At 55.5% G+C, this 27,497-nt stretch overlaps 10 protein-coding genes across 10 annotated transcripts; 7 read left to right on the top strand and 3 right to left on the bottom strand.

The window, feature by feature from the left end:
* Positions 1–3,136: 3,136 nt before the first annotated feature.
* On the top strand, positions 3,137–5,687 carry ColSpa_00080 (aconitate hydratase, mitochondrial; the record flags this gene model as incomplete). Its single annotated transcript, XM_049266292.1, has 3 exons — positions 3,137–3,250; positions 3,374–4,016; positions 4,078–5,687. The coding sequence occupies 3 exons, from the start codon at positions 3,137–3,139 to the stop codon at positions 5,685–5,687; spliced, it is 2,367 nt and encodes a 788-aa protein (XP_049122249.1).
* Positions 5,688–6,377: 690 nt separating this feature from the next.
* On the top strand, positions 6,378–7,409 carry ColSpa_00079 (rhomboid-like protein 19; the record flags this gene model as incomplete). Its single annotated transcript, XM_049266291.1, has 5 exons — positions 6,378–6,558; positions 6,624–6,761; positions 6,815–6,896; positions 6,955–7,142; positions 7,219–7,409. 5 exons carry the CDS (start codon positions 6,378–6,380, stop codon positions 7,407–7,409), a joined length of 780 nt encoding a protein of 259 aa, XP_049122248.1.
* Positions 7,410–8,106: 697 nt separating this feature from the next.
* On the top strand, positions 8,107–10,142 carry ColSpa_00078 (GPI transamidase component GAA1; the record flags this gene model as incomplete). Its single annotated transcript, XM_049266290.1, has 4 exons — positions 8,107–8,122; positions 8,185–8,434; positions 8,491–9,607; positions 9,663–10,142. 4 exons carry the CDS (start codon positions 8,107–8,109, stop codon positions 10,140–10,142), a joined length of 1,863 nt encoding a protein of 620 aa, XP_049122247.1.
* Positions 10,143–10,421: 279 nt separating this feature from the next.
* ColSpa_00077 (putative 26S proteasome regulatory subunit rpn9) lies at positions 10,422–11,692 on the bottom strand (the record flags this gene model as incomplete). The annotated part of the gene is made up of 3 exons (XM_049266289.1): positions 10,422–11,063; positions 11,129–11,364; positions 11,425–11,692. The coding sequence occupies 3 exons, from the start codon at positions 11,690–11,692 to the stop codon at positions 10,422–10,424; spliced, it is 1,146 nt and encodes a 381-aa protein (XP_049122246.1).
* Positions 11,693–12,234: 542 nt separating this feature from the next.
* Positions 12,235–13,813, top strand: ColSpa_00076 (NADH-ubiquinone oxidoreductase subunit, mitochondrial; the record flags this gene model as incomplete). The annotated part of the gene is made up of 8 exons (XM_049266288.1): positions 12,235–12,362; positions 12,422–12,435; positions 12,609–12,703; positions 12,766–12,857; positions 12,914–13,070; positions 13,108–13,266; positions 13,317–13,652; positions 13,715–13,813. 8 exons carry the CDS (start codon positions 12,235–12,237, stop codon positions 13,811–13,813), a joined length of 1,080 nt encoding a protein of 359 aa, XP_049122245.1.
* Positions 13,814–14,211: 398 nt separating this feature from the next.
* ColSpa_00075 (protein-lysine N-methyltransferase EFM5) lies at positions 14,212–15,355 on the top strand (the record flags this gene model as incomplete). The annotated part of the gene is made up of 6 exons (XM_049266287.1): positions 14,212–14,243; positions 14,343–14,511; positions 14,622–14,738; positions 14,806–14,923; positions 15,000–15,071; positions 15,138–15,355. The coding sequence occupies 6 exons, from the start codon at positions 14,212–14,214 to the stop codon at positions 15,353–15,355; spliced, it is 726 nt and encodes a 241-aa protein (XP_049122244.1).
* Positions 15,356–15,816: 461 nt separating this feature from the next.
* On the bottom strand, positions 15,817–17,700 carry ColSpa_00074 (putative ubiquitin carboxyl-terminal hydrolase creB; the record flags this gene model as incomplete). Its single annotated transcript, XM_049266286.1, has 6 exons — positions 15,817–15,926; positions 16,005–16,203; positions 16,281–17,047; positions 17,153–17,263; positions 17,311–17,547; positions 17,616–17,700. The coding sequence occupies 6 exons, from the start codon at positions 17,698–17,700 to the stop codon at positions 15,817–15,819; spliced, it is 1,509 nt and encodes a 502-aa protein (XP_049122243.1).
* Positions 17,701–19,047: 1,347 nt separating this feature from the next.
* Positions 19,048–19,905, top strand: ColSpa_00073 (lactamase-like protein nscB; the record flags this gene model as incomplete). Its single annotated transcript, XM_049266285.1, has 1 exon — positions 19,048–19,905. The coding sequence occupies one exon, from the start codon at positions 19,048–19,050 to the stop codon at positions 19,903–19,905; it is 858 nt and encodes a 285-aa protein (XP_049122242.1).
* Positions 19,906–24,367: 4,462 nt separating this feature from the next.
* On the bottom strand, positions 24,368–24,562 carry ColSpa_00072 (uncharacterized protein; the record flags this gene model as incomplete). The annotated part of the gene is made up of 1 exon (XM_049266284.1): positions 24,368–24,562. The coding sequence occupies one exon, from the start codon at positions 24,560–24,562 to the stop codon at positions 24,368–24,370; it is 195 nt and encodes a 64-aa protein (XP_049122241.1).
* A 210-nt stretch (positions 24,563–24,772) lies between these two features.
* Positions 24,773–26,856, top strand: ColSpa_00071 (uncharacterized protein; the record flags this gene model as incomplete). The annotated part of the gene is given in 6 exon segments (XM_049266283.1): positions 24,773–25,025; positions 25,040–25,761; positions 25,814–25,927; positions 25,989–26,180; positions 26,237–26,629; positions 26,686–26,856. The coding sequence occupies 6 exon segments, from the start codon at positions 24,773–24,775 to the stop codon at positions 26,854–26,856; spliced, it is 1,845 nt and encodes a 614-aa protein (XP_049122240.1).
* Positions 26,857–27,497: the final 641 nt, after the last annotated feature.

Here is a 27,497-nt window from a genome sequence, read left to right as displayed (position 1 = left end):
GAGGACCTTGACTGAGCGCTTGCTCGGTCAGAGCCATTTGGGATCGCGGTGATGGGTGTTTCGCTGGTGGCGGGAGAGATCGCGAGCAACACTACCATGGCATCAACTGGGCCATCTGACCAACCGGGAGATTGGTGAACCGCTGTTTTGTTTACACGGCGTGGCCGAGGCTAAGGGGACTGTGGGCAACAGTCGCCGCCGTACCGGAAGATGGCCGCGATCGCAGCAGGCTGAAGGTGGTACTCTCGGCAGGCCGGGGGCCTCTTTTTGTAACAGAGCAATCAGCATTGTGAAAATGTTAAGCAAAAGGAGCTCGGCCGTCGCCTCGGCGGATCGGCGATATCTCCTATCATAACTCCTTGTGCAACCGAGGGCAAATCCGGAACTGCGAGCTTACGAGCTTGCGACCGAAGGTCATCCGAGGCAGTTGAAGCTCCACAGCCACGGACGGAAGCACCATAACGTACAAGGGTCCAAGATCCGCAGAGGGGGAGGCTCCCATTCAAGACCAGGTTCTCCTCCAGGAGGAGTCTCCACCGCCCCGGTCCTGCAGGCTTGCGAGAAATAAAAGAATAAACCAAAACGACGTCTCCAGACCAGAAAATTTTGGTTGATAGTGTAATTGCCCTCGGTGATTGGATGTTGCCACGGATGCGGATGCAAGGTCGCGAACGTTAGTACAGCACCGACACGTGCATAATCTCCCACAACTGTTTTCGGTGGCAGATCCGACAACAGCGCTTAAGACGAGTTACCGCATGCCTCTACACTACATACATCGTCGATGCCGAAGATGGACTGCAGCGAATCATTGTGCTGCCCGGGTGCGGGACTTTCTGCGTCCTAGACTCCTCGTCGAAACAAAATCGTGGGCTGGAGACTGTATCGTGGGGGTTGGCGAAGAAGCTGGATAACGCGTGGTTGGACGCCGTGTGTGGCTTGTCGAGCCGTCAAGCAGGGTACATCTCAGCCTGACTTAGTGAGGTACCTTAGGTAAGGTGTCTTTTCTCCTTCGCGGTGCTGCGGGAACCGACATGAACCGAGCCGGCTGGACGGGAGCTTCAGGCAGGCAGGCAGGCGCATGCGCCGCAGGAAAATTATCATCAGCTCGTGTGCCTTTCCGCGGCCATGGCTTCCAGGACATGACTCTGGCTTCTGCAGCGAATACTCCGCTGCGGAAACTCTGAGACGAGGCCCTTGCGACAAGAATGCACGCCTTCTCGAAGCCCAGTCCTTCCGCATGAGGCTGCTTGGCAGCAATCTCTGGATGTCCTAGATTGTTCCGGCCGGTGTGCAATAGATGTCGTCCGGCAGCGTGGGGAAGAGCCCGCATTGTGAAAAGGGCTCAAGCTACCTGCCTGGTGTCCTTGTCGCAGCAAGAAAATGCCGGACAGGCGGTGGTGGCCGGCGTGGTCGGGAACCCAGCCAAGGTACAAATCTTCACATGTGGATGCCCTGCCCTGCTGCAGTCGCAGTTGTCGTCGCCGTCGCAGCCAAAGCTGCAGCAATCGCAGCGGTGGTCCCGGGGTCTAGAGGGGCGCGACATCCCCGTACTCCCCCTTCTTCAGGATTAGTCTCTTTTCCGAGCGGAGACCTGGGCAGAGACGCAGAGTCCAGTCTGTTCTCTGTCCCTTGCGCTTGGTCGGCTGCGTCGACATGGACGGACGGGCGGATGGTCGGACGGTGAGGCATGTGTCTTGTCATGCTGTCTGTCAATTGGATTTACGCAGGATGCTTGGATGCTTCCGCAGCAACGACCGGAGGCAACACGAGACGCAGGACCACGGATGAACGGGGAAGGTGCTGCTTCATTCCAGAGAGGTCGAGAATTGGGGGTTGCGTACCGCAACGAGCTCAGGGTGACGGCATGCAGCGCAAACATATGTCATGGGCATGTTCATCAGTGACGTTAATTCCGTGGTTTCTTCCATTTGCCCTTGCGCCATTCGCTGATGCCCTACAGAGGAGGTGACTGCTGTAAGGCATCTAGCGTTGGCATTGATATCTGGCAGGCGAGGTACATGCATGCATACACGGCCATTCCACGTACACCCCACCTTGGCTTACCTTGATTCGAGATCCCCAACTGACTGACCAGCCACCTCGACCTCGATCCAGTGCCTGAGGGAAAACGAGCCAGTGGATTGCTATCAGGGGGGCCGCGTCCGTACTTGACTCTACTCGGATGTCTACTTGTAGACGAATCTAGATAAATCGGTGTATCGCATAAAGAGAGGAGACGGCAGACAGTCGACGGGCAGGCGGAGAGGCTGAGACGGCGATACGAAGTCGCGAACAATACCACCTTGGGTACGAATTGACAGATGCCCAGAGAGTCGAAGCGGATGCAAAAACAACAGGCATGGATTTCATGGAACGCAACCTTAGCAGGACGTCGGAAATGTGACCAGGTCAAGAGGGAAAAAGCAGAGGCACATCTGGTCTGGACAAGGATGGAGCACCTGCTGTGCAACTTGCTAGCAGTTGCCAGTGCACAAGGTCTCCATAATGTCGCAGGGGATCAAAGGATACATGGCCTCATGTACTTAGACTAAGGTGAAGAAGAGGCCCCACTCCAGTCTACTTGCTGCTTTTTACTGCTGAGTGAAAATAATCCAATCTCGCTGATTCGTCCGTTGGCCCGCCGTCGCCTTCGTCATAGCCGAGGAGCCCACCTTGGCCGACCCTGTCTTCTCTCCACAGTCCACACAGGAGCGCGGCAACCACACAGCCAGCGAGCATTTGAGCCGAGCACACACCCGTGGGACGGAGTAAGGTGGCCCCCTCCCCTCCCATCCCCCCCAAAGGCTGTCGTAGATGGTTTTGGGTGTGAGAAAGTGAAAGTGAGGGCGACGGGGGAAAAGGTGCGAGCTTTTACTGCCACCCCCATCCGGAAAGATCTGGTTGCTTTGCCGCCTTTCTCCGACTACTTCACCTCTTCGCCGAAAATCCTCTCCACCTCCTTGTTTTCTTCCTCTTAATATTCTTTTCCCTCCTCTCCATCCTCAGAAACCAAAGTCCCTTCCAAAGGCCAGGGCACTTGAGATATCGGTCTCGAGCTTCATCACAGCTCCGACACTCTCCACTCCATCTCAATTGAACAGTGTAACAACTGCTCGCCTCGTCGACACCAACCATGTTGGCCTCACGACAGCTCCTGGGCTCTGTGGCCCGGAGCCGCACTGCCGCCAGTGCCAGTCTGGGACTGCGCCGGATGGCTACCGTCTCCGACTCCCCTCTTGACCGCAAGGTATGATATCTCTCCTCCTTCCAGGCATTGTGTCCGCCGCGCTCCTCGTCGGGCGTGGCTGGGGCGCCCACCTACGTGTTCTGTTGTTGGAGGACGAATAGGCCGCTGACTCGCCGGAAACAGGTCAAGCAGAACATTCACGAGGAGGGCAACTTCATCAACTACAAGAAGATGTCCGAGAACCTGGCCATTGTGCGCTCTCGTCTCAACCGCCCTCTTGCCTACGCCGAGAAGATTCTCTACTCCCATCTCGACAACCCCCACGAGCAAGAGATTGAGCGTGGCGTGTCGTACCTGAAGCTCCGCCCTGACCGCGTTGCTTGCCAGGATGCCACTGCCCAGATGGCTATCCTGCAGTTCATGTCTGCCGGCATGCCCTCCGTTGCCAACCCCACCACCGTCCACTGCGATCACTTGATCGAGGCTCAGATTGGTGGTGCCAAGGATTTGGAGCGTGCCGTTGGTATCAACAAGGAGGTTTACGACTTCCTTGCCTCCGCCTGCGCCAAGTACAACATTGGTTTCTGGAAGCCCGGCTCTGGTATCATCCACCAGATCGTCCTTGAGAACTACGCTTTCCCCGGTGGTCTTCTGATCGGAACTGACTCTCACACCCCCAACGCTGGTGGTCTCGGCATGTGCGCTATTGGTGTTGGTGGTGCTGACGCTGTCGATGTCATGGCCAACCTCCCCTGGGAGCTCAAGGCCCCCAAGGTCATCGGTGTCAAGCTCACTGGCCAGATGTCTGGCTGGGTTACTCCCAAGGGTACGTGAATTCCCACAACTTCGAAGCCGCCGGAAATTTTTTCAATGCTGACATTTTCTAGACATTATCCTGAAGGTTGCCGGTATTCTGACCGTCAAGGGTGGTACTGGTGCCATCGTCGAGTACCACGGCCCTGGTGTTGAGGGTATCTCTGCCACTGGCATGGGTACCATTTGCAACATGGGTGCCGAGATTGGCGCCACCACCTCTCTGTTCCCCTTCAACGACCGCATGCACCAGTACCTCTCTGCCACCAAGCGTAAGGACATTGGTGACTTCGCCCGCACCTACGCCAAGGAGCTTCGCGAGGACGAGGGCGTCGAGTACGACCAGCTCATCGAAATCAACCTGTCCGAGCTCGAGCCCCACATCAACGGCCCCTTCACCCCCGATCTGGCTACTCCCATCTCCAAGTTCAGCGAGGCTGTCAAGGCCAACAACTGGCCCGAGGAGCTCAAGGTCGGCCTCATCGGCTCTTGCACCAACTCCTCGTACGAAGACATGACCCGCTCCGCCTCCATCGCTCGTGACGCTCTCGACCACGGCCTCAAGTCAAAGGCCATCTTCACCATCACTCCCGGTTCCGAGCAGATTCGCGCCACCATTGAGCGTGACGGTCAGCTCCAGACCTTCGAGGAGTACGGCGGTATTGTCCTTGCCAACGCCTGCGGTCCTTGCATTGGTCAGTGGGATCGCCAGGACGTCAAGAAGGGCACCCCGAACTCCATCATCTCTTCCTACAACCGTAACTTCACCGGCCGCAACGACGGTAACCCCGCTACTCACTCCTTCGTCGCCTCCCCTGATCTGGTCGTCGCCATGACCGTTGCCGGTAGCCTGCACTTCAACCCTCTCACCGACACCCTCAAGGACAAGGACGGCAAGGAATTCAAGCTCAAGCCCCCCAGTGGTGATGGTCTTCCCGCCCGCGGATACGACGCCGGCCAGAACACCTACCAGGCCCCTCCCGCCGACCGCAGCACCGTCAACGTCCAGGTCTCTCCTTCTTCCGACCGTCTCCAGATCCTGTCTCCTTTCGAGGCTTGGGACGGCAAGGACGCTAAGGACCTCCCCATCCTTATCAAGGCCAAGGGCAAGACCACCACCGACCACATCTCCATGGCCGGTCCCTGGTTGAAGTACCGTGGCCACTTGGACAACATCTCCAACAACATGTTGATCGGTGCCATCAACGAGGCCAACAACGAGGCCAACAAGGTCAAGAACTTCACCACTGGCGAGTGGGACGCTGTCCCCGCCGTTGCCCGTGACTACAAGGCCAAGGGCATCAAGTGGGTTGTTATTGGTGACTGGAACTACGGCGAGGGTTCTTCCCGTGAGCATGCTGCTCTCGAGCCCCGCCACCTTGGCGGTCTTGCCATCATTACCCGCTCCTTCGCTCGTATCCACGAGACCAACCTGAAGAAGCAGGGTATGCTCCCCCTCACCTTCTCTGACCCCGCCGACTACGACAAGATCAAGCCCGATGACAAGGTCGACATCCTCGCCACCGAGCTCGAGGTTGGCAAGCCCTTGACCATGGTCGTCCACCCCAAGGACGGTGAGGCCTTCGAGGTCAAGCTGTCGCACACCTTCAACGCCCCCCAGATCGAGTGGTTCAAGAACGGTAGCGCCCTTAACACCATGGCCAAGTCTGCTGGCAAGTCATAAATGGGGAATGTTGCGTTAGCGATATGGTTCAGGTCGATGTGTGAATGGGCGGTGTAGGCGTACTATCTTTATTAGCATGTTCTGGGGTGTCGGTCGGTATAACTTAAAGTCTATGGCCGTGTCATGCCCTTTGTTTTGGTCGGGCAAATACCTCTGGGACTTTGTTTTTTATGTCATGTAGGCCATGATTTCCTAGTCTGTACAAATTTGAAATGTTCAAAAAGGATACTCCCAAGCACCCTACATTGCATTTCCATGATGACATCCCGGACATGGCTCGGGCGTTGTAAAAACTAGAAATACTACATTAGCCAATATTGCCAGATTGTTCATTTCAAGTGACGACAGCATGATTGTCGTAGTTGTTGCTAAGCAAAGGACCTGACATGGTAGTCACGTGGCGATAAGCAGGCATAGGTTAACTCTTATCGGCATCTTTGGGGTCCATGAAGGTCCGAGTGGACCGTGGGCATGCGACAAGCTGTCTACAATTTCCCAATTGTATAACAAACATAGCAACGTGCTTGGTTTCAACCCAAGCCTCCTTAGTTGCCCGACGCCGACAGCTGGACCGATCTCTAGAAGGCCGCCTCCCACCACGCTGAAGCGAGACGACCGAGGCCTGCACCACACACGAAGCACCCCGCGCGCAACTCTCAACCTCCGCGAAACCCGGAGACGGCGGGCGCGATGGCTCCTAACGTGACATCCTTCAGCACCCTTCGGGCTCGCACCTACATCTTCAGACTGCCTCTCTTCACGAGAATTGTGCTGCTGATTATTGTTGTCGCCTGGATTGCGGGCGTTCAGTCGGCTTGGGACATTAGGCAATGGGGCGCCTTGATTCCTGACCAGCTGTCCTTCACTTCTTGTTCGTCTCCATCTTTGCTCTCCCTCGTCTTGCAGGCATGTGTGCTAACTCCTGTGCGGTTACAGCATACCGAATGAACACGTTCCCCTTTATCCATAAGAACCTCATCCACGCGGTCATGAACCTCTTGGCCTTGGCGCCCTTGATGGAGCGCTTCGAGGCGGAATTTGGCACATTGACCTCGATATCGCTCTTCATCGGCCGTATGCTATCCCTGCGTCGTCATAGTCCCGGGCCCATGACTAATCTTTTACAGCTCTTACCACGATTCCGGCCGTTCTATACGTTTTGATCGAGCGATTCATCTTCAAGGGCAATGTTGGAGTTATGGGGGCCAGGTGAGGACTACATTTGCAGGGCTCGAAACATGCGTGGCTAATGAGACTCCTTGCGCAGTATCTGGGTCTTCTTGCTCCTCGGCATGGAGGCGATCCGAACCTATAAGACGAACCCTCAATTGACCATTGCGACATACTCGATTCCCACGTGGACGATGCCCCTGATCCTCATCTTGGTGGTTACGGCGCTCGTCCCTGGGACAAGCCTGCTCGGTCATCTTTGCGGCGTACTTGTTGGATATCTATGTAAGGAATATCGAATCGTCTTGCTGAGAGACGTCTTGCTAATCTGAATTCTCCAGTTGGTCTCGGCTACCTTAAGTTCCTGAGCCCCCCGAAAAGGCCCTGAGATGGGTCGAATCGAAGTTGAACCTGCTGGGTCGCCTACCTCACTATGTGAGTGTAGACCAGAAGACGTATGGCCGTTTTGGTGTCTTGCCCACGAGCAGCCATGCCGGCGGCGGCAGCGCCCCCATTGCCCTCGTTGGCACCACACAAAGACTTGGACCTTGAAGTCTTCCTCACTTAAACTTGTACCACTATATGGCATATTGCCTAGCGAGGCTGGATTGCATCTAGGTCGGAGTTTGGAGTTCTGATTGCAGGCAAAAGTGGCACATGTACAGGATGGGTAAAAATTTTGCCATATATTACACTTCTCCTTTTTCAGTTTGCCGTGTGAAAGCGCTCGGAGCGATTACAATACGAATACACCAAATTCGACCCAACGGTCCGGCGGTTGAGTCAATCTAAGCATAATAATAGTACTGCACGCGAACACCTAGGTTTCTATTGTTAACCCCTGAGAAGGGATATCCATCGTAGCCTAAATCCAGTGAGGCGGCGTGCGACGTGAGGAACTACCGTTGAACGCAAAACCAAACGAATAGGCAGATATCGATTGCAACACCAGGGATGCTTGAAAGGCAATGCCATGCATCTTGTTCTGGGATTTGTCCTGTATGATGAAGTGCCATCCGCCGAATCTGGGGAGTACAGGGTCTCCAAGCCAGGGGTGACGTGCACGGTTAAATGAATATCTGGGTCCCTCCCGATCACTTCCACTTACGAGCTACCTCGCTGGGCTGCTCCTACAAACCACCACCCTTGGAAGATGACGGATGCCCTTCCAGAACGTCACCGCGCAAGGAAGACGACCTGATTTTGCAAGTGCGTAGCTTTTTGAAGCTGCCGCAGAACAGCCTTCGCCATGTCGCGACTGATATGTGAGATGCAACCCCAACTGATGGCTCTGCGACCGAGCTATACTAACCTGGTCCCTCCACAGCTTCGGCCCTCTCGTTGCGACGCGATCCACGCATCCTCAAGCTCCCGCCCTACCTTTCGTTAGCATGCATTCTCGGCGGTATTGCTTGGTTGTTTCTGCTGCCTCTTAATGACTACTCCCGACGAACATACATATCCGAGAACGCGCTGCTCCCTGGCCAAGTGCACACATACTTCGGGGGAAGCGACCAGAATGTCCTACGAGCGTACAAGAACGAGGTCAACTCGGTCAGGGACAAGTCCAACTACGAGTGCGCGCACAAATACCCCCCGTAATCCTCGGCAACTAACAATGGGTTCACTGCAGGATCAACGATAAACTCGAGGGCATTCTCAAGAACGTTGGCTTGAAGGTCGGCCGCCAAAACTACACATACGAATCAGCCGGCGACGTCTACACGGGCGAGAACATATACGCCATTCTTCAGGCCCCGCGCGGCGACGCCACGGAAGCCATTGTGTTGGTTGCCGCCTGGAAGACAGTCAACGGCAAATTCAATGTCAATGGCGTACCGTTGGCCCTGACCCTCGCGCGGTACTTCAAACGGTGGTCTCTATGGTCCAAGGACATCATCCTCGTCATTCCCCCGGACAGCAGAACGGGCACCCAGGCCTGGGTGGACGCATACCATGACTCACACGACTCGTCCCGCGTGAGCTCGTTGCCCCTCAAGTCCGGCGCGTTGCAGGGCGCTATTGCCATCGACTTCTCGCAGGAGCACCGCTTTGAGTCCATCCACATCATCTACGACGGCATCAATGGCCAGCTGCCGAACCTCGACCTCATCAACTCCGTCGTTAACATCGCGGGCGGGCAGATGGGCATGGGCACCGCGATCCAGGAGATGTGGTCGCACTCGGACAAGTACCAAGACCGCCTACGGACCATGCTCCGCGGCATGTTGAACCAAGGGCTCGGCCACGCTTCGGGCCCGCATAGCAGCTTTATCCCTTACCATGTTGATGCTGTCACTCTGCAGCCCTTTGGTGAAGGCTGGCACGATGAGATGGGCATGGGTCGCTTGGTTGAGGGTACGTTCCGTAGCTTGAACAACCTGCTCGAACACCTCCATCAGAGCTTCTTCTTTTACCTCCTCATGCACAAGGAGAGATTCGTTAGTATCGGCACATACCTGCCCAGTGCCATGATCCTGGCCGCCAGTTTCACCATAACGGCCATTTCTCTGTGGGTGAAGAGTGGCCACCAGGAAGATGGTTCAGATGCGAAGAGCATAGCAGCCAAGTCTGAGACGGAAACCACGTCATCAGAAGGATCTACCAAAGGTGCTACGAAGGATTCAGGCTCGCCGACGCCATCTGTACCGGCGGCCGAACGTGATCTGTTCCTTCCCTTGGGCCTAGTGGCCATCTGCCAGTTCTTGGGCGTTGTGCCGCTATACATATTCAACCACATGCCCGCAAACGTAAGCTTCCAGCACCCCAAACAACGAGGCCACATACTCACGCTCTTTTTGACAGGTGCTTTCAGGGGCCTATACGGCCTTTGCGCTCGTTAACTGCGCCCTGCCCTTCCTCATCTCCTCGCTGCTGACCTCCATCTATAACCCGACTGTCCAGCAATACCAGCTCATCAAGTCCTTTTCGTTGCTCTTGCTGGGCATGTTCCTCTCCGCCCTGGCCACCCTCAACTTCTCCCTGGCCTTCCTCGTTGGCGTCATGGCTAGCCCGCTCTCCTTCATGCAGCCCTGGCCGCGCCACCCGGCCGTTCGCTGGGCCTGCGCCGCCTTCCTCCAGCTCGCATCCCCGACGGCGGCGCTGTACTCTGTCTCTTCATATTTTGACGTTAGCATTGGCGAGGTCCTCAAAGAGGCTGCGTTCGGATGGGACGTTTGGGGCATGTACACACCTGTCATCATCTGGGGCGTGTGGTGGCCTGCCTGGCTCATGGGGTCCGTCATTGTGCTCGGACAGCCTGTGGCCAAGACGAAAGCCGTATAACGAGATTAAAAAAAGGCTTGGTCGCACTGGTGTTTCTGCATGCATCACTTGGTGGAGTTTGGGGAACAATGCTTTCAAAATATGTGAGCGATAAAACTAGCATATCAGAGAACAGAATAGGGGCAACAACGTTGTCATCATAATCATCGCGGCCCAAGATCCAGGCCGATTTCCCATTTTTCTAAGTCTAATGGTGTACACTGGTCCTCGCCATCGTAGACCAATATTACAGACGTCGTTTTCCCCTTCACCTGTAACGTCGTCCCCGGTTGTCTTCCTTCAAGCCGCCCACACATCACCACCGGCATTCTCGATCCAGTTACCAAGCTGGTTGACTTGCGAATCCCAGTCAAGCAGCCGCTGGCGCATGTTGCCAATCTGCTTCATGTCGAGCACCTTCGGCTGGACCCAGGTAATGTGCGCAACCTCGTCTACCTGATCAATGTTTCCGCGTAGAAGACCCAAGCTCAGAGCCTTCATGATCAGGTGCTCGATCTCATTAGGGCGCACCTTGGTCTCCTGAGCGATATCGGTGAAGGACATGGCACGGTCGTGGGGGGGCCGGCGGAAGACGGCCTCGGTAAGCGCTGCAAGGTAGATCTTCTGACGCAGGTGGCCGGCGTTCTCGTTCAGCAAAGGCTTGGATCGCATCCGCGCCGAGAGGGCCTCGAAACCCTGTAGGTCACCGCGGTTGAAGGCGAAAAGCAGGTCGCGGAACCACTCGTCCTGGGTGCCCTTGAGGGCGTCGAGGATGGGATGCAGAAGCAGTTCGCCAAAGTTGTAGATGGTGTCGGAGACAAGTGCGGCGATGCTGAGGTGCAGTGCTCGCCTGTGGCGCTCCTGGGGTGTGAGTGAGTTGATATCGATGCAGGCGAGGTAGAGTAGGGCGTTGCGGTAGTAGGCTGCGAAGTCCATCTTGCGCTGGAGATTAGAACCATGTCAGCAGAAGTCCTGCGAGAAGGATTGTGGGGAGGAATGGAGCTTACCTGGTAATAGTTGGCGTTCGCATCGTAGAACGCTGCGTGGACGATCGTTTCGACCGAGTCGAAGCCGTCCAATATTCTTTCGGCCGTGTCGAGGTCCTTGCGAGCCCCATCCATATCCTCTAGATCCAGCTTTACTCTGGCTACCGCGACGGAAGCGTACACAAGAGCGTCTTGTGAGTTCTCGTTGTCCACCTTCTTTGCAACACCCTGGAGGAATGCCAGGCGCTCTTCGTCATCTAAAAGGTCCGTGTCAGCGCTCCTGTCGCCTCACGTCTATTCAATTGATAATGCCATACCCTTGCATTCCGTGGCGGCCTTCAGGGCCAGGTCGACAAGCTTAAGCTGGTTGATCTTATCCGCGAACTTGAGAATGAAGACCTTGTAGAAGGAAAGCCGCTGGGGCTTGCTACCAGGGTGACTAAAGAACTGGCCAAGGGCATCGGTGAGCTGGTGCCAGAGTTTCCGCTCCCAGTAGTTCTCGAACTCCAGAACGAGGTGCTGGAGCTCCTCGGGAGCCTCGTCGCGCTGCTCCGCCAGGAAGTCGGGGATTGCGTCGACGTTCATCTTGGTGGAGGTTGAGGTTGAGGCTCGAAATGTATGTGGGGGAGCTTCGAGGTGCCCGGGATGACGACGGTTTCGGGGACGTACGGCCTGGTCGAGATTCTGATCCTTTTAGGAAGCTACACAGGGAGCAGTTTAGTTGTGTAGTGACTTTTTCTGTCGTGGTAAAACGCCTGGTAGTTCGTCTCGAGATATGTGGATGTGTTGATGAATGCAAGCAGCAGCTCTCCGGAGGGGCGATGCACATAACGCGGCTAGCTAGCAGCCTGGTCAGTCAGCTAAAGTAGGTACGTAGCCCACAGCACCGATTCGGACCTGGCAGTTGCTCGAGGATCCACTTCGGATGTGTTGACCAATGGTTGTTTTTCCGATCCAATGACCAGAGGTTGGACCGTGCTCTCTTCTTCCACGTGACCCGCTCACCTTCCGTCTGGGATTCTGAATCAAGCTCGCGGCTTTGGAGCTTTCGGCCAGTATTGAAGCAATCAATTGCCAGTCAATTGGGAGGCCACCGCACGTATTTGCTGCCGCCTCAATATCTGACAATGGCCTCCTTTCCGACCGCCGTGCGGTCAACCCAGAAGGTTGCGCACAATGTCCTGAGAAGGCAGCCCCTCCACGACATCGCCATCACCCGTACCGGCAAGCCCATCCTGCGAACCCAGGGCGGAAGGTAGGCATTCCGGTCAATTGCGTCTCGCGGGATTGTTTCTGACCTTGTATGACATACAGATCCTCTCTCGGTGGTATGCAAAAACGATCCCCAACCGATGACGAAGCTTTGTCTAAGAACGATCCACAGGACACACTGCGACAGTTTTTGGCGCAACGGGCCAGGTTGGACGATACATCGTGAACAGACTCGGTACGAGCGGAGCACTGGCGAACTCATCGACCCCTTTCTGACCCTATTTGATAGCTCGTCAAGGATGCACCGTCGTCATCCCCTACCGCGAGGAGATGGCCAAGCGTCACTTGAAGGTTGCTGGTGATCTTGGACGTGTTGTCTTCATGGTACGAGCCTCCCTTCTAGTCTCGAGACCCACGACAAGCAGGAGCTGATTATGATGCTGTAGGAGTACGACCTCCGCAACACCGAGTCAATCGAGGCGAGCGTCAGACACTCGGACGTTGTCTACAACCTTGTCGGCCGCAACTACCCCACCAAGTAGGTTTACGAAGCGAGGGACGATTTGATTGAAAGAAGGCTAAGGACGTGTTCAGGAACTTCACTCTGGAAGACGTTCACGTCGAGGGAACTGAGCGGATAGCCGAGGCTGTTGCCAAGTACGACGTGGACCGCTTCATCCACATGTCCAGTTACAATGCCAACTTGGAGTCTACTTCCGAGTTCTACCGCACCAAGGTCAGCCGAAGGAAGGTTTGCGCAACTGACCTCTAAGCTGACGGTTCTATAGGCCCGCGGTGAGCAGGTCGCTCGTAGCATCTACCCCGAGACCACTATTGTGCGACCGGCACCGGTCTTCGGTTTCGAGGACAACCTTCTCCTGAAGCTTGCCAGCGTTATGAACCTCTTCACTGCCAACAACATGCAAGAGAGATTCAGACCCGTCCACGTAGGTTTCTAGCGTCGATCCATGCTCCACGCGATTGCTGATCAGTGTAGTCTATCGATCTCGGCCAAGCTCTTGAGCTGATGCTCTACGACGACAGCACGGCTGGCCAAACATACGAGCTTTACGGTCCCCAGGAGTACTCCATGGCCGAGATCGCTCAGTTCGCCGACCGTGAAATCTTCAAGAAGCGCCGCCACATCAACGTTCCCAAGTCCGTTCTCAAGCCTGTTGCTGGGCTCCTGAACAAGTACCTCTGGTGGCCCACTATGTCTGCTGACGAGGTTGAGCGTGAGTTCATCGACCAGGAGATTGACGAGTCGGCCAAGACTTTCAAGGATCTCGGCATCGAGCCCGGTGACATCAGCAAGTTCACGTACCACTACTTGGTAAGACTGCCCGCCACTTATATGACTGTTGTGGTGGTGCCAGGTGCTAACACCCTATACAGCAAGGTTTCCGTAGCGCCAACTTCTACGACCTGCCCCCTGCGACAGAGAAGGAGAAGAAGGAGGAGCGCAAGTATTTGCACGTTCTTGACGACCAGTGAGCCTGGGTTCCATTTGTATGAGGGGATTGATTCTGGGCAAGCAAAGTCGTTTAGAGTGTATATAAGTAGTCAACTAGACAAAGTTGCAAAAGTCGAGGAATCCATGTATAGTTTTGAATACGACCTTGGCGAGTGATGCGTTGTTCTACGAGAGACGGACTGTGTTGTGTTCTTGTTAGTCAAAGCTTTGCTATGCTGTAGCTGATTCGTGGATAACTGTCTGGATTTTGACGCCGCCTCAAACTGGGTCCTTGACACAGAATCAATGCTTCCACTCGTCTCACCTCTCACTTAACAACCTCTCACCTCTCTCAGCAGACCCGCCATTCCGTCCAGAAGGTTAGTCGGATCATTGCTTATTTTAATTGAAGAGGTTCAAGATTAACGCTCCTCTCAAGATGTCGAACTCGGACAGCGACGACGAGCCTATGTATGTTGATCCCTTCTTGTGCTTTCAATGCTACAAAATTTTCGCATCTCCACCGGGTGCACCACGAGTCACACACTAGAGCTGACACGCCCCGCGCAGCACGCTCTCCTCTCACGCCCTCGCGGCGCTGGCCGAGTTCAACGCCGAGAGGGACGCCCGTCAGGCAAAGTTTGAGAAGCTCAAGGCACAGTGCGAGGCCAACGCCGCCGGCGGACTGCCGCTGTCTATGGAGGCTTTCACCGAAGACTGGAATGAGTCGCAGTTTTGGGTACGAGCTTGAATGAACCCCCCACCTTCCAACGCTCCGGGACTTCACGAAGATTGGAATTTGTTACGCACGGGAGGGGACTGATTAGTGTCTGGTTGTTCTTTGTTTAGTACAACGATGAGACGGCAAGGTTGCTGGCTGGACACCTCCTTGAGGGCGCCGACGAAAACACTACCATCGGCATCGTGTCTGCACCGAGTGTCTTCATCGCTCTGCGAAACCTGATGGTGAGAAGCGATTTCACCCTTGCGCTTGCGTAGTCCGGGGACGTAGGGACACTGACTCGATGAGCAGAATGAACGAGACTCGAGCCTGGGACGGCCCAAGGTCGCGCTGTTGGAGCACGACACGCGCTTCAACGTCTTCCCCGAGTTCGTTTTTTACGACTTCCAGACGCCATTCAAACTTCCAGGTATGACATCATGGCGTTTTTCTACATGGAGACGGCCGATTTTGGACATGAATTCGCTGACTCTAGTGTAACGTAGCCGAGCTCAAGGGCAACGTTGACCGTGTCATCTGCGACCCGCCATTCCTCAGCGAGGACTGCCAGACCAAGAGTAGGCAGACATCGCGATACCCAGACTACAAACTTCTTCGTTGCTGACTGATAAAAACACACGCAGCTGCCATGACGGTCCGGTGGTTGATGAAGCCCGACGCCATCAACTCCAAGAGCCGCGTCATCGTCGTTACCGGCGAGAGGATGGCAACCATCGTAAACAAGGTGTACAAGGCCCTTGGCGTCCGCACTGTAACCTACGCGCCGACGCATGCCCGCGGCCTGAGCAACGAGTTCTACTGCTACGCCAACTTTGAGTGCAAGGACTGGACCTGGCGGTAGGGCAGCGGCGAGCTGACCGAAGCAAACTTCCACGGTGGCCAAGCATAGCCCAGAAGCAATGATGTTCTCACGCAGTAGATTAGACGACCGGAGGCTGTTTGTTTTGCAGTACTTGACATAACTTTAAACATAAAAACGTACATACGCTGTTTTCTCGCTGTTCTATACAATCATGGCTTTCCTTGGTTTCGCCAGTGATGATGATGAAGATGATGAAGCCCCTCCCCTACTGCCTGTCATCCAATGCGGCGTTTTGTTCTTTTACTTGCCAAAGGCCCCCCAAAGTGGGTGCAAGCCCAACGATTTTTTCCAACGCCGGCACGATGCTATTCCTGACACCTTCCCTTCAACACCCGTTCCGCCCCCTTGAATACTTTCGGCGGCTGCCAACGCCCTTCACTTGTGGTATTAACTGTTACATGCTCGTTGTGAGAGGTGTTTCTCTCCTTCGCTGTGCTGGTCTACGAAAGGGAGCGGATGATGTAGAAGAGCAGGTATGGCTGGGCACTGAGCACGTCCGACTTGGGTGCCATCTCGACCTTGTGGTCGTTGAATTTGAACCATTGGTCACCTACTCGGCAGTAGGAGACGTAGTGCCCTGATCGTCCAGTCAGTCTTGTCCTCTTCATCAAGTCGTTTCGTCACTAACCGGTATCGATCTCGCCAACGTGAACCACAACACTAAGAAGGTCGTAGGTGCAGGATCTTCCGAGCTCAAACGCGTCCTTGGGATCCGCGCCTCTGCCTCTGGTTGTGTATGGAAGCATGTTGAGCTGCAAGGGAAAATTAACGACCGTGTCAATTTTTGAGGGCGCGCGATCATGGCGACCCTGCTTGTACTCGAAACGCTAGTGGTTGATGTTAGCGAAATCTCAGATTGCGTTTGGATTCGGATGAAGCTTGCCTTCAGTTGAATGGCGAGCACGTTTGGCAGCCTCTTAATGCTGGTCGCTCGCTTCGCCTGCTGCATCGAGCTGCAGTTGTGGCATCGGTACTCGCACTTGTCCGACTTGACATATTCCTCATCCAGACATTCCTGGAGGGTCAGGCTGGGCACCTTGGGGCCTCCCTTCTTTCTCTTGTGGGACAGGTTCTCTAGCCCAAGGCTGAGATCCAGGAACGACTGCACGGCGTTGGTGACACCCCCGCAGTTCTGGCAGGTCGTAGAGCTCTGCAGCTTGCCGTAAAACGTCTGGTGGATGATGCAGTTGCACGTGTGCTCGCTGCCGGTTTCAGGCCTCTTGCCATCCCCGTTGCGTTCGTGGAGTTCCTCTGCGAGGAATTGGAAGAACTCATGGGCGTCCTGCTCCTTGGTAGTAACAAGGTTCTCGAATGCCTTCTTCTCCGATATCCAGAATCCAGAGAGAATACTCGCGGCCGTGAATCCATTAGTATTCTCAACGGCGTAAAAGTCCTGGAACATGTCATCCATGGCGCAGCTCAGACAGTTGGTCAGTGAGCAGTCAGTACTCTGGTGGCCATCGCTAAGGTAGAAGTTGCGCAGCAAGGGGTTATGGAGAAAGCTCTGCAGAACCACGTTCTGGTAGCAAGTCGCCCCAGCATTGTAGATACCACGCAGGCCGTTTGCCTTGCATGAGGCAGTGGTGGTGTTGTTGGAGATAAAGCCAGGGTTGTTTGCAGCGCTGTCCTTGACGCCATCGGAGAACATCTCGTCGTGTTTTCTCTTGCGACCTGTAAGAGGCATTAGCATATGACTAGGTGAGAGGCGCACGTGGGGGATGATGCAGAAAGTTTTCGGGATTCGAGGCCAATACTCTCTGGCCACACATGACTTACTTGAGAAGGTTCCGGTTCCCATCTTGCGCACTCGAAGCTCTTCCAGTGTGGGGTCCCAGACCAAGTCATCACAGATCTGGCAGTAGAGGGCGCCGCTCCGTGAATCAACATCTAGACTGTTAGCGGATGCGCGTGCGTTATAACAGGGACAAACATACAGAAGCGGTGCTGCTTCTTTGTGCCATGCTTTAGACGGTCCTCCTCATTGACAATAGTCGAGCATTGCAGGCAGAGATAGTTGGATGTGAGGGAGGTCATAACCTGACCATCTGAGTTCTTGGACGTCTGTGGCACAATGGGCGTCTGCTCAAAGATATTCTTCAGGATCATCTTATAGTGGTGAACAGACTGAGTCGTGACGTCCTGGGACTGTGTGAAGAGCCGCTGGATGTGCTCTGGTACGATGTCAGCCCTGAACCTGGTATGGCTTGCCAACTGGCGATTTGCGTTGGATCCTACTGACCGCATCCAAATACGGGTGTTCCAGGGACCGGCGACTTGACCTTGGCGGTCTTTGGAGACATTGGTGTTGTCGGTCGAGCAGTCATCTTGAATGGGTTCCGGTGGCGGTATCCAAGTGGGTGTGGTTCTTGCCCTTTCCCCGGCCTTCCTTCTGCCTTGGATCCTCCAACTGCAAGTTGGCCCGTTGGTCGTCGGTTGTGCGAATGTGGGGGAGTGGGATTCGGAGATGGAAATAGATACTTGTTCAGCTTTCGACGATGGGTGAAGGAAGCTGTCGATGATCGGCAACGGCTGCAGTCGGGACAGCGCAGCAGGAAACTGCAGCTCCGAGGTCAATTGTCAGCCACTTGATTCCGAAAGGAGAGCGACAATGAGTAGAAGCAACACGAACCCGAGAAAAAGAACAACCAATTGCCAGTCGCGATACCTGGGCCAAGGTCGGCAGGTAACTTTGTGTGTCTTGAGGAACAAGAGCGAATTCGCGTTAGTAACGTTAAAGCTCCTGCAAGTGGGCTTTGAAAGGCGCAAGCCGAGGATCGAGAAGATGCGCGTGAGTTGTCGTTTAGGACGCGCAGGGCCAAAGAATCCAAAGCTGGAGGGGGTTTGAAGAAGGAAATCAAGGGAGCCGCCTCGCTCTGTAGCAATTCGCAAATCAACTTGCGCTTCGCGATCGTTGGGAAGGTAGGCACAGTCCGAGAAACCGAGTACCTGCGGACGATCCCTGGAAGATGCAAATGTTGGAGCTGGCGGCGCGTGCACAGACGAGTTCGGTGGTATCAGCGGCCAACAGGCAATAATTACATGCTTATCGGCACCTGATCGGGGTCTGTTGCTTATCGATAACGTAGGGGGGCACAATCCGCCTGCAGAGTGCCCCCCTATGCCCCTGAAATCCAACTCGGTCCAGTGGCCCAAGGACTTTTTCAGTGGGGTTGAGCCGGGATCGTCCACCCCGGAGAGCCACAAAGGGTGAGGTCACTGTCACTGCGGTCTAATGGATAAACTGATAGCACCTGCTTGCAGTCCCCTTACACCGGATGATCCCGCCTTTCCTCCCTCACCTTGTACTCACCGAGCTTTCCCCGCTCACCTTCAATTCCCGTCCAACTCAGCCCTCGGATTGCTGAGGTAAGCCCTTCCAAGAGCTACAGTATTCTTCGCCCTATGACATGCAGCTCGTTTCTTGAACCTCGGCATCTTGGCCGCATCCCCTCGATTGCGTCTTCATCTAACCCCAATCTGTTTAACCCATCACTTTGGAATCCATTCACAGATCACGGCTATCCCACGGTCGCACAAGGATGATGCGGGGTCCTCTTCAAGGCCTTGTTCCCAAATTTAGTTCCAACGCTGGTTTGTGACTTGGACTACATTGCTCAATCGCCCGCGGAACCAGACACATCACCAATTTAACTCGCGCCAGAAGCAACAAAATGGCCTCTCAACTGGTGCCACTGCCCGAAGTCGAGCGCGTTAGCCCAGTCTGCATTCGCATTCTGGGCGGCAACCCGGGAAAGTTTACGCTGCAAGGCACCAACACGTACTTGCTCGGACGAGGCAGCCGTCGCATCCTAATCGACACCGGCGAGGGCGTGCCGTCGTGGATCGCAGCCATCAAATCCACCCTGGAGCAAGAACAGGCAAGCGTCGAGACGGTCCTGATCACCCACTGGCACCGGGACCACCAGGGCGGCATCCAGCAGCTGCTGGAGCTGTCTCCGGACTCCAAGGTCTTCAAGAACCAACCCGAGGAGGGCCAATCGGACATCTCGGACGGTCAAAGGTTTGTCGTCGACGGAGTCAGCCTTACGGCTGTATTTACCCCGGGGCACACTGTGGACCATATGGCCTTCGTCCTGGAGGAGGAAGACGCCATGTTTACGGCGGACAACGTTTTAGGCCAAGGGACGGCCGTGTTTGAGGACTTGGCTACCTACCTCGACAGCCTTGAGAAGATGCGACACCTGTTCAAGGGGAGGGCGTATCCAGGCCACGGGCCCGTGATTGACAACGGTCCGTCAAAAATTCTCGAGTACATCAACCACCGGAAAGCTCGCGAGGAGCAGGTTATTCGTACGCTACGGACAGTGAGGCAAGGCGAAACCATCGAAGGCGCGGCTAACGCGTGGACACCTATGGAACTTGTCAAGGTCATATACCATGACGTTCCGGAGGAGCTTCACGTCCCCGCGGGTGGCGGAGTCATCCAGATCCTGGCCAAGCTCGAAAAGGAAGACAGAGTAGCCCAGAGCAACGACAGATGGACTCTGAAAGATCGATCGGCGTTGTAGCGCGCATAGTCAAATGGAGCTTGGGTACTATGTAACCAGAACAGCGGAACTTGGCCAGACCTTCGGATCCGAGGACGGATGTGTCATGTTGTCATGCGGCCTGTCATGTAAGGGTCGACCTTGCGAAACTGAAGCACCGCGGCGGAGAAGTCGTACGCTCAGGAGGGATGGGTCGTACCATCGAACCGGGACGCGCGCGAGAGGGAAAAGGATATTTACAACGTAGGAGCGTGTAGCAGTAGAAGAATTCCGCACGTGTCAATGCCAGTAAGCCACCAGGCAAAATCGTGCGTAAGCGGGTCGACTCTTTTGCGTTGTCGGCCTCTCAAGGCCGGGCTGGGAAGCCGGGGGGGGGGGGGGGGGGGGGGTAGCACGGGGCGGCCAGGCCTCCGGAAGGTTCGGACGAGTGAATCCTGTGAAGAAACAGAAGTGCGGGATGACGTCCAACAGAACATGGCACATGGGAGGGTAACAGTGGGGCATCCATCTTAAAGTTAAGGAACGGGATTGACTCTGGACGTGTCTGTCACCATGGAAGATTGGCAACCGCACAACCCGGCCTCAGTAGCGGTGACACGAATACCTCGACCATCCACCTCTGATGCAGACCCTAAAAGATGATGGGCGGCGGGGTCTGCAGCTAGCGAAACCCGGACAAGTTTTCTACCGGTTCCTTGACTAAGGCGGTAACCTTGGGTTCTCTGGTCAAGATGAAAAAGGCGGTCGACCGGTCTTGGAGGAAACATGTAGAAGCCTCACCCACCCGCCCGTTGCCGGGATAGTAGGCACACGCAGGCACTGTGTTGCGATGAGATGAGGACCATGCTTCTTGGGACTTTAGTAAGAAAAGACGGGCGCCAGAACAACGTGGCGCGCGGCCTGCTTCCGCGTGTTGGTCGTCAGCCGGCCTAGACGCAGCATGTGTGCTACGTGTAACGTAATCGGCCTGTGGCTCAAGACGCCGTTATGTCCGGGAACCCCGTTGGGCCTCAGAGACTGCGATCGATCGCGGACCAGGGACACACAAAGCTCCACCGACGCTGACTTTGCAATCAGCAAAATTCTTGCAGCGGTAAAGTGGGAGTGCGTTCGGAGCAGCAGGATGAGAGCTTTCCGTGTGCTTGAATGGGTCCGTCGCCAGGGCTGCCCCGGATCTCGACCACGAAATGCTGTACCGCATCCATGGGCCTAGGGCATTTGCACCTTGTCTGGAGAGTCAAACCCCGTCTCTGAACTGAAGCACGCCTAGATACTCGTTGTCTGGGCAAAAATCTGGGCGTCCCTCGTTTCCGACAATCCAAGTGGCTGAACAGCGTCGTGCTCCTGTGATCAACGGCGGGTCGGACTCCGACCTCACTCCGGGCGCGCCCACCGCAGGCCGCGGGAAAAGAGGGGCCATTTCCACGGCGATGTCTTGCGCGAGAACGCGGTACTTTGAGGTACTTCTCATGAAGTGGATCATAGGAGGAGGAGGGCGGGATCGCGAATTTGATGGGCGGATCGGAGGCAAGGGTGGCCCCCATTTGGTGGTGTGGATTTTGTTTACGCCCATGTGGTTTAAACTGTGGAGTCGGTAGCCATGAGGCTTGAAAATATTGAATTAATTTCTTCTGTTATTCTTCACTTTCCCCAACCCGTTCAATCTACGTGGGTGTCTACTGCTCTGGTGTATTAGTAATTCGACTCAATGGCGGGCGTAAGACGGAGCCGCGTCGACTGGTGGCTTGATGCCGGTGTCGTTGGTGGTGTTTTTGTTGGGTATGAATCACTGTGAGGGTGCCGCGCCGTGTAGGACGGAAACAGTTCACCGCGCTTTTCTCACGGCCGCAGATTACAGATCATCTGGTACAGGTTGCCTTGGTTGCTTGGGCTTTCTTGGCCCTTTCCTGCGAGAGGGTTCGGTCTGCCTCTCCCAACCAAGTCCACCTGACTTGCTTCCATCGAATAGAGTGAAACTGCAGCCCCCCTGCAAGAGGGGAGCGAAGCCGGGGATGCTGCAGCGACCATCACCGGTTGATGCTGAGTTGCAGTCAACGGTATAGACGCTCGGTGCACGGAGCTGCTGAACCGTGAGGTCCGCCGCCAACTTGCAAAGTTGCGAGGACCCCCCGCAGGTTTGCATCTCGGACGGGAACTTCCTCAAAGACACTGTTCCTTTCTCCCCTCTTCACTCGCTACGATGCGTCTCTCGGCGTTGCAACCGGCTCATCGCCCAAAACCCTCATCTCGCACATCACCGACTTACACTGGTCAAGGTCTATGAGCTTCTACATTGCAAAGCGTCTCGTGGCTGCAAAAGACTTGTTTGTTTGGGCACATCCGGTGGTAGCATGGAATTGGGAGCCGAGGAACCAAATGGACGTCAAAGTCCACGGGCGGAACCTCGGAAGAGCGGCCCACGCCACGGAGCAAGGGCTTGCAATTTCTAGCGCCGTCCAGTGTCGGTACTTCGCGCTTCCCGCACCAGCCGGCACTGGACTCTCAATTACTAACGGCATTCCGCCCTACGAGCCCATGCTTACCGCATCCATCGATTATTGACGACGCACGCCACATGTCCTTGAGCTGCTCCAGGCAGGGATGACACCATCTCCGATCCCTAGCCCGCTCTCCGTGTGACTCAAAAGGCGCGCCGGATGCAAGCACTACAGTAGGAGGACATCGACGCTACGAGGATCCACGTATCTGTACTGTGGTAAGATTCTTACATGGTGGGCGCGGTCGCCAACGTCGCCTCATGATTGCGACGAGGCCCCTTCTCGGGCTAGTCCACCATGGACTCGCTTCGTTTGGCAGTCGTCCAGGCTCTCATGAGGAGTCGAAGCTTCGACACGAGTGGCCAACATGACTGACTACACCCTACATGACATGCTCTCACGAGACAGGATGACACTCTCATTTGGGCTGGTGGGTATGAGAAGGCTTTTGGTAAGCTACGCTTTCGCAAATGCATTGCATACAAAGACGCCGACAGACCGTCAAGGGCCTGCAGCCAACTGCCGCGGTTCTGGACTGTGGCTTTTGCGCCGTTTCCTCCTTCGTAAATCCCCTTCACCCCCGGGAGAGCCACGCAGATGCCTACCTACTGCATGGCCACGGACCGTGGTGTTCAGAACAAGGGTCTCGAGTGAACATGAACGTGCAGGTTGTGTCGTCCGAGCTGCCGTGTGTCCTACAGGCTACGTAGGATTCGCAGATTGGTGTGCGATGGAGTCCCGACCAAGGAGTTCGCTGAGACGGGCCCAATCCGAACGTGTTGCTCCGTTCTGGCGATAGGATACAGTATGGGTAAGCCGCTGCGTGTGACATTCCCATGTTGCAGCTCCTCGCGTCACCTCCCTCCACGTACCGAACGGCCAGACCATCTACCGATGCAGTGCCCTCTCCTGCTGCAGAAGGTTGCAGTAGTGGTGGGCGAGAGAAAGAGAGGTGAGTAAGTGAGTGAGTGAGAGTGAGTGAGCGTGAGGTACCGATGGGCTACTCAGTACAGTGCCAACTCTTTTTGCGCCGCACCAACATTGCGAATGCCCTCTATTTTTTAATTTTTTTCTGCCAGACTTTTTACGGAAAACAGACATGTATTTCATCTACACCTTTTTTCTCATTGGACGGTAGACTTTCGAGACAGGGTCAAATGGCGTCACGGCACAGGGCATCGCACAGTCTACCCGGCACGCGGCCTGCCAAGAAGCACTGATGCAGGGCTACCCCCCTGCTACTATATACCTGTATGTACATGGTAAACCCATCACGAGCAGCTAACAAGCCGCTCTAGCGGTACAGCAGCTTCCAGCGCTAGAGCTCCCTGCCGACCCGCCAGGTTATTCAGTGCATGGTCCACTCTGAAAGAAAAGACGAAAAAGAAAAGGAAAACAAAACCCCCGTTTCGGTGGTGGGATCCCAAGGAAAGAAGCTCTCGTCAACAGCCCATGTGCAAGGCAAAGTCACTCTTGTACCTTTTCCCCCTCTCCACCCTCCACCATGTCCAACGTATACTAAGACGCCGGCCAGCTCCCGTAGCTATTAGGGCCGGTGGCTGGTGTACACCCCCAAGTACCTCGTTCTTGTCCCATCGCCGCCGCGTTTTTCGACTCCCTCGTTGGCCGACTTTTCCTTCTCTGGATCTCACGCGTGGATGCCTCCGGAACCCTCGGAGTCGGGACATGTCACCCTTCTGGTTGGCTCTTCCACTTACACGCGACCCTACCTTACCTTGCCAACATACAGTACTCGCCAACTTAGCTTCCACGGCAACTTTGATCTCGCGGCCTTGCCTTGCCTTGCAGTGACATGCTTCTTTGCCAGGAGCCTACCTACCTACCTACCTCGAGGTACACGCCATGGGGCCTCCTTGAAACTCTCCGACACGGCGGGGCGACGCAGCTCTGGACTGGTGGTCTGACTTACTGGACATCCGGCTGCCCCAGAGGATCGGTCATCTCATGGCCGTGTACCGGCCATGTCACTCCGCGAAGCTATCCTTGACGTACCCTCTTGTTGTTGCTTTGTACCTCACCAAGAGTCTTGTCGCAAAGGACTTCTCTCGGCCTCCGCTGCGCTCGCTGCTCGCGCCAGCGCGGCTTCCAATCTTTTCCTTTGGGCCCCTCCACTTGCGGATGACCATATGTAACCCGTCCTCGCTCCTCCAGGACGTCATGAGGCTCACGCTCTTGCTTTCTCTTCCTACATGTAGAGCTGCGAATAGACGTCTTCTGTTTTACCTCCTGAACTGCTCCTCTCGATACCTAGCCCCTAGCCAAGCTCGAGACGCTCCCCTCCGGCCTCCTCGATCCGGTCACTACTCCTCGGACCGAATAGTGACGGCTCCGTCCTTCTTCAACAGCTCTCGGTCGCGAACAAGTGCTTGATGAACTCAATAAGAAAGCAGCTTACCACCGCCTTGGCCCTAGGCCTCGTGCCGCTAGTCCTTGCCCACGACGCTCACGAGGACGGCGCCGCTGGAATGAACATGGACATGGATATGTCCCACGGCGCAGAAGGGCCCAAGCCCGATGCCGACAGCTACCCACCCACGTACTTTGCGCTCGCCGACCATGCGGGAATGATGTATGCGCACATTGGCGCCATGGTGCTCGCCTGGGTCTTTGTGCTGCCAGTCGGTAAGTCTGCCAAGATGCCGAGATTGCTGCGCCGACTTACACGCGACTCGCAGCTGTCATGCTCTCAATCGCACGCTCGCGATATACGCTCGCCCTCCAGTTTGTTTTTCTCGCTGTGAATGCGCTCGGCGTGCTCCTAGGAACCATTTACAACGCCAGCACTCCCGACCTCTACCCAAACAATGCGCACCACAAGCTGGGCTGGTTGGTGACCTGGATTGTGTCGGTCCAGGTCTTGATCGGCCTGCTGGGAAGAGTTGCCAGCGCACTGAAGGAAGAGAAGCGCGAGGCGTACGACAAGAACGAGTACCAGTCCTTCATTCCCGTATCGACCGCCGCCATGGCCGAACACCACCGCATCAACGGACCTCGGTTCGCCAGCGAGTGCCGCTTCTCCAACGACAGCGGCCAGGGCACCGAGCCTGGTACCGAATCGCTTCGGAGCCACTCCCGCTCTTCGTCGTCCAACGAAGTGTCCCCGCGCATCTCGGACGATCATCAAAAGGAGTACGTCGAGGACGACGACGATCTCGAGGACGGTCTCTCCATGCCTATGACCATGCCGAGCAGCGGCAACGAAAAGAAGGCGACTTCCATCCTTGCCAAGGTCGCGGGCAAGATTTCGTCACGTGTGTGGAAGGGTCTATTGTTTGTCTACAACTTTGTCGATAGGATCATTCTGCCCATGGGCTCCGTTGCACTGTGTCTTGGCATTGTGACGTACGGACGGTTCTTTGTAAGTGACGAACCCCCACGTGTCGTTGGGACCAAGGGCTAACTTGGCACAGGAGGGCAACGGCATATTTAGCGGCCTGGCGCATTGGGTCAAGGGCGGCATCTTCTTCTGGCTTGGCTTGTTGACTTTGGGCCGATGGACAGGCAGCTTCGGCGAGATAGGATGGGTAAGTTGCGGTCCGTTGCCGGCCGTGTTCGGGCCCGGGTTGCTGACTTTTGACTCAACAGGCGTGGAACGTTCGGCCGAAGCGCACCGACGGCAAGTGGCGGCCCTCGGCCGAGTTCGTCGAGAGCGCTCTCATCTTCGTCTACGGCTCAACCAACATCTTTCTCGAGCACCTCGGAAACTGGGGAGGAGAATACAGCGCGCAGGATCTGGAGCACATCTCCATCACCGTGCTCTTTATTGGCGGTGGATTGGTACGTTTGTTGATGATGGCGGTGCGCATCGGAGAATCAACTAACACGGAGACTAGGTCGGCATGCTCATTGAGTCGAGCCGTATTCGGGATCTCCTAAACACATCCGTCATCGACGCCGCTGCGATGACGCCCGAGCGACCCTCTGACGACGAGGAACGAGAGACGCTCCAGCCGCCGAAGCAGTACGAATTCTCCATTAACCCCATCCCGGCGCTGGTCATTCTCCTTTTGGGAATCATGATGAGCTCGCACACGCAGCACTCGATGATCTCGAGCATGGTTCACAAGCAATGGGGCAACCTCTTGACCGGCGCTTCGTTCGCGCGCGGCTTCACCTATGTCATTATGTACCTGAAGCCGCCCAAGTCGGTCCTGCCCTCCCGACCTCCCACCGAGCTCCTCGCCGCTTTCGCGCTGATCTCTGGAGGTATCATCTTCATGGCCAGTGTAAGTTGTATTCCGACACCTTGGGCTCTTGTCGATTGGGACTAACACTCGCAAAGGCCAGCGACACCATCGAGGGCATGGAGCACTACAGCCTGGATGCCATGTTCATGTACACAGTGACCATGGGCCTAGTGGGACTCCTGATGGCCTGGGAGATTACTGTTCTAGCAATCAAGGGCTGGGCGGTGCGCAAGGAGGCCGGACGGCTGTCGTACCAGCGTAGCTGAACAAGAAATGTGGGGAAAGGTGTCCAGCTGGTTGGGCGCCTCGGATAATGTGATATGACGTGCGATGTTTGTGTGCGTAAGGAAAGGCATGGCAACGGCGCAGTCATGAAAGCTTGAGGAACGAGCACGATAGACGGCATTTGCCGGCGCAAAACAGGGGCGTCGTTTACATTACTTTTAGATACCCTTACGATACTTTGTCAAGCGGCCGATAGAAGGTCGTTCTAATGATAACTGACTACTATAGCACCTAGTCTCACGGAAACGAGCGTAGTGTTAAAATGGATCTGTGCGCTGCGTCTTATACCGACGGATGTAATTTTTGGCGATTTGTATCTTATTTCGCCCCATTAAGAGACCCTGTTGCCTAAGCAATCTTTTGGTAATTTCTCAATCCTGAGCCGCGACCATCACGGTTTTAGAGCTGCCTCCATCGGCTCACGCAATCATGAGAAGCTGCCTACACATTTTCCTTGCCATCGTCGGGGTGACTGAGACCTGTTCCTGAAGGGCAGTCAACTCCCGGTGGCTTCTCAAAGCCTCGTCGTGTCGGTTGTCGCAATTCCTACGATTTTTGACGCGGAAATCCTTTGACTGTTCATAGTCTCGAGAACCGCGGGGACGAGCTTATGGCCCGTGGT

The sequence above is a fragment of the Colletotrichum spaethianum genome, assembly GCF_022836535.1.
Source record: "Colletotrichum spaethianum MAFF 239500 DNA, contig01, whole genome shotgun sequence".
Lineage (NCBI taxonomy): Eukaryota > Fungi > Ascomycota > Sordariomycetes > Glomerellales > Glomerellaceae > Colletotrichum > Colletotrichum spaethianum.
The sequence above is the reverse complement of the archived record's forward strand: the minus strand, read 5'-3'. Positions and strand labels throughout refer to the sequence as shown.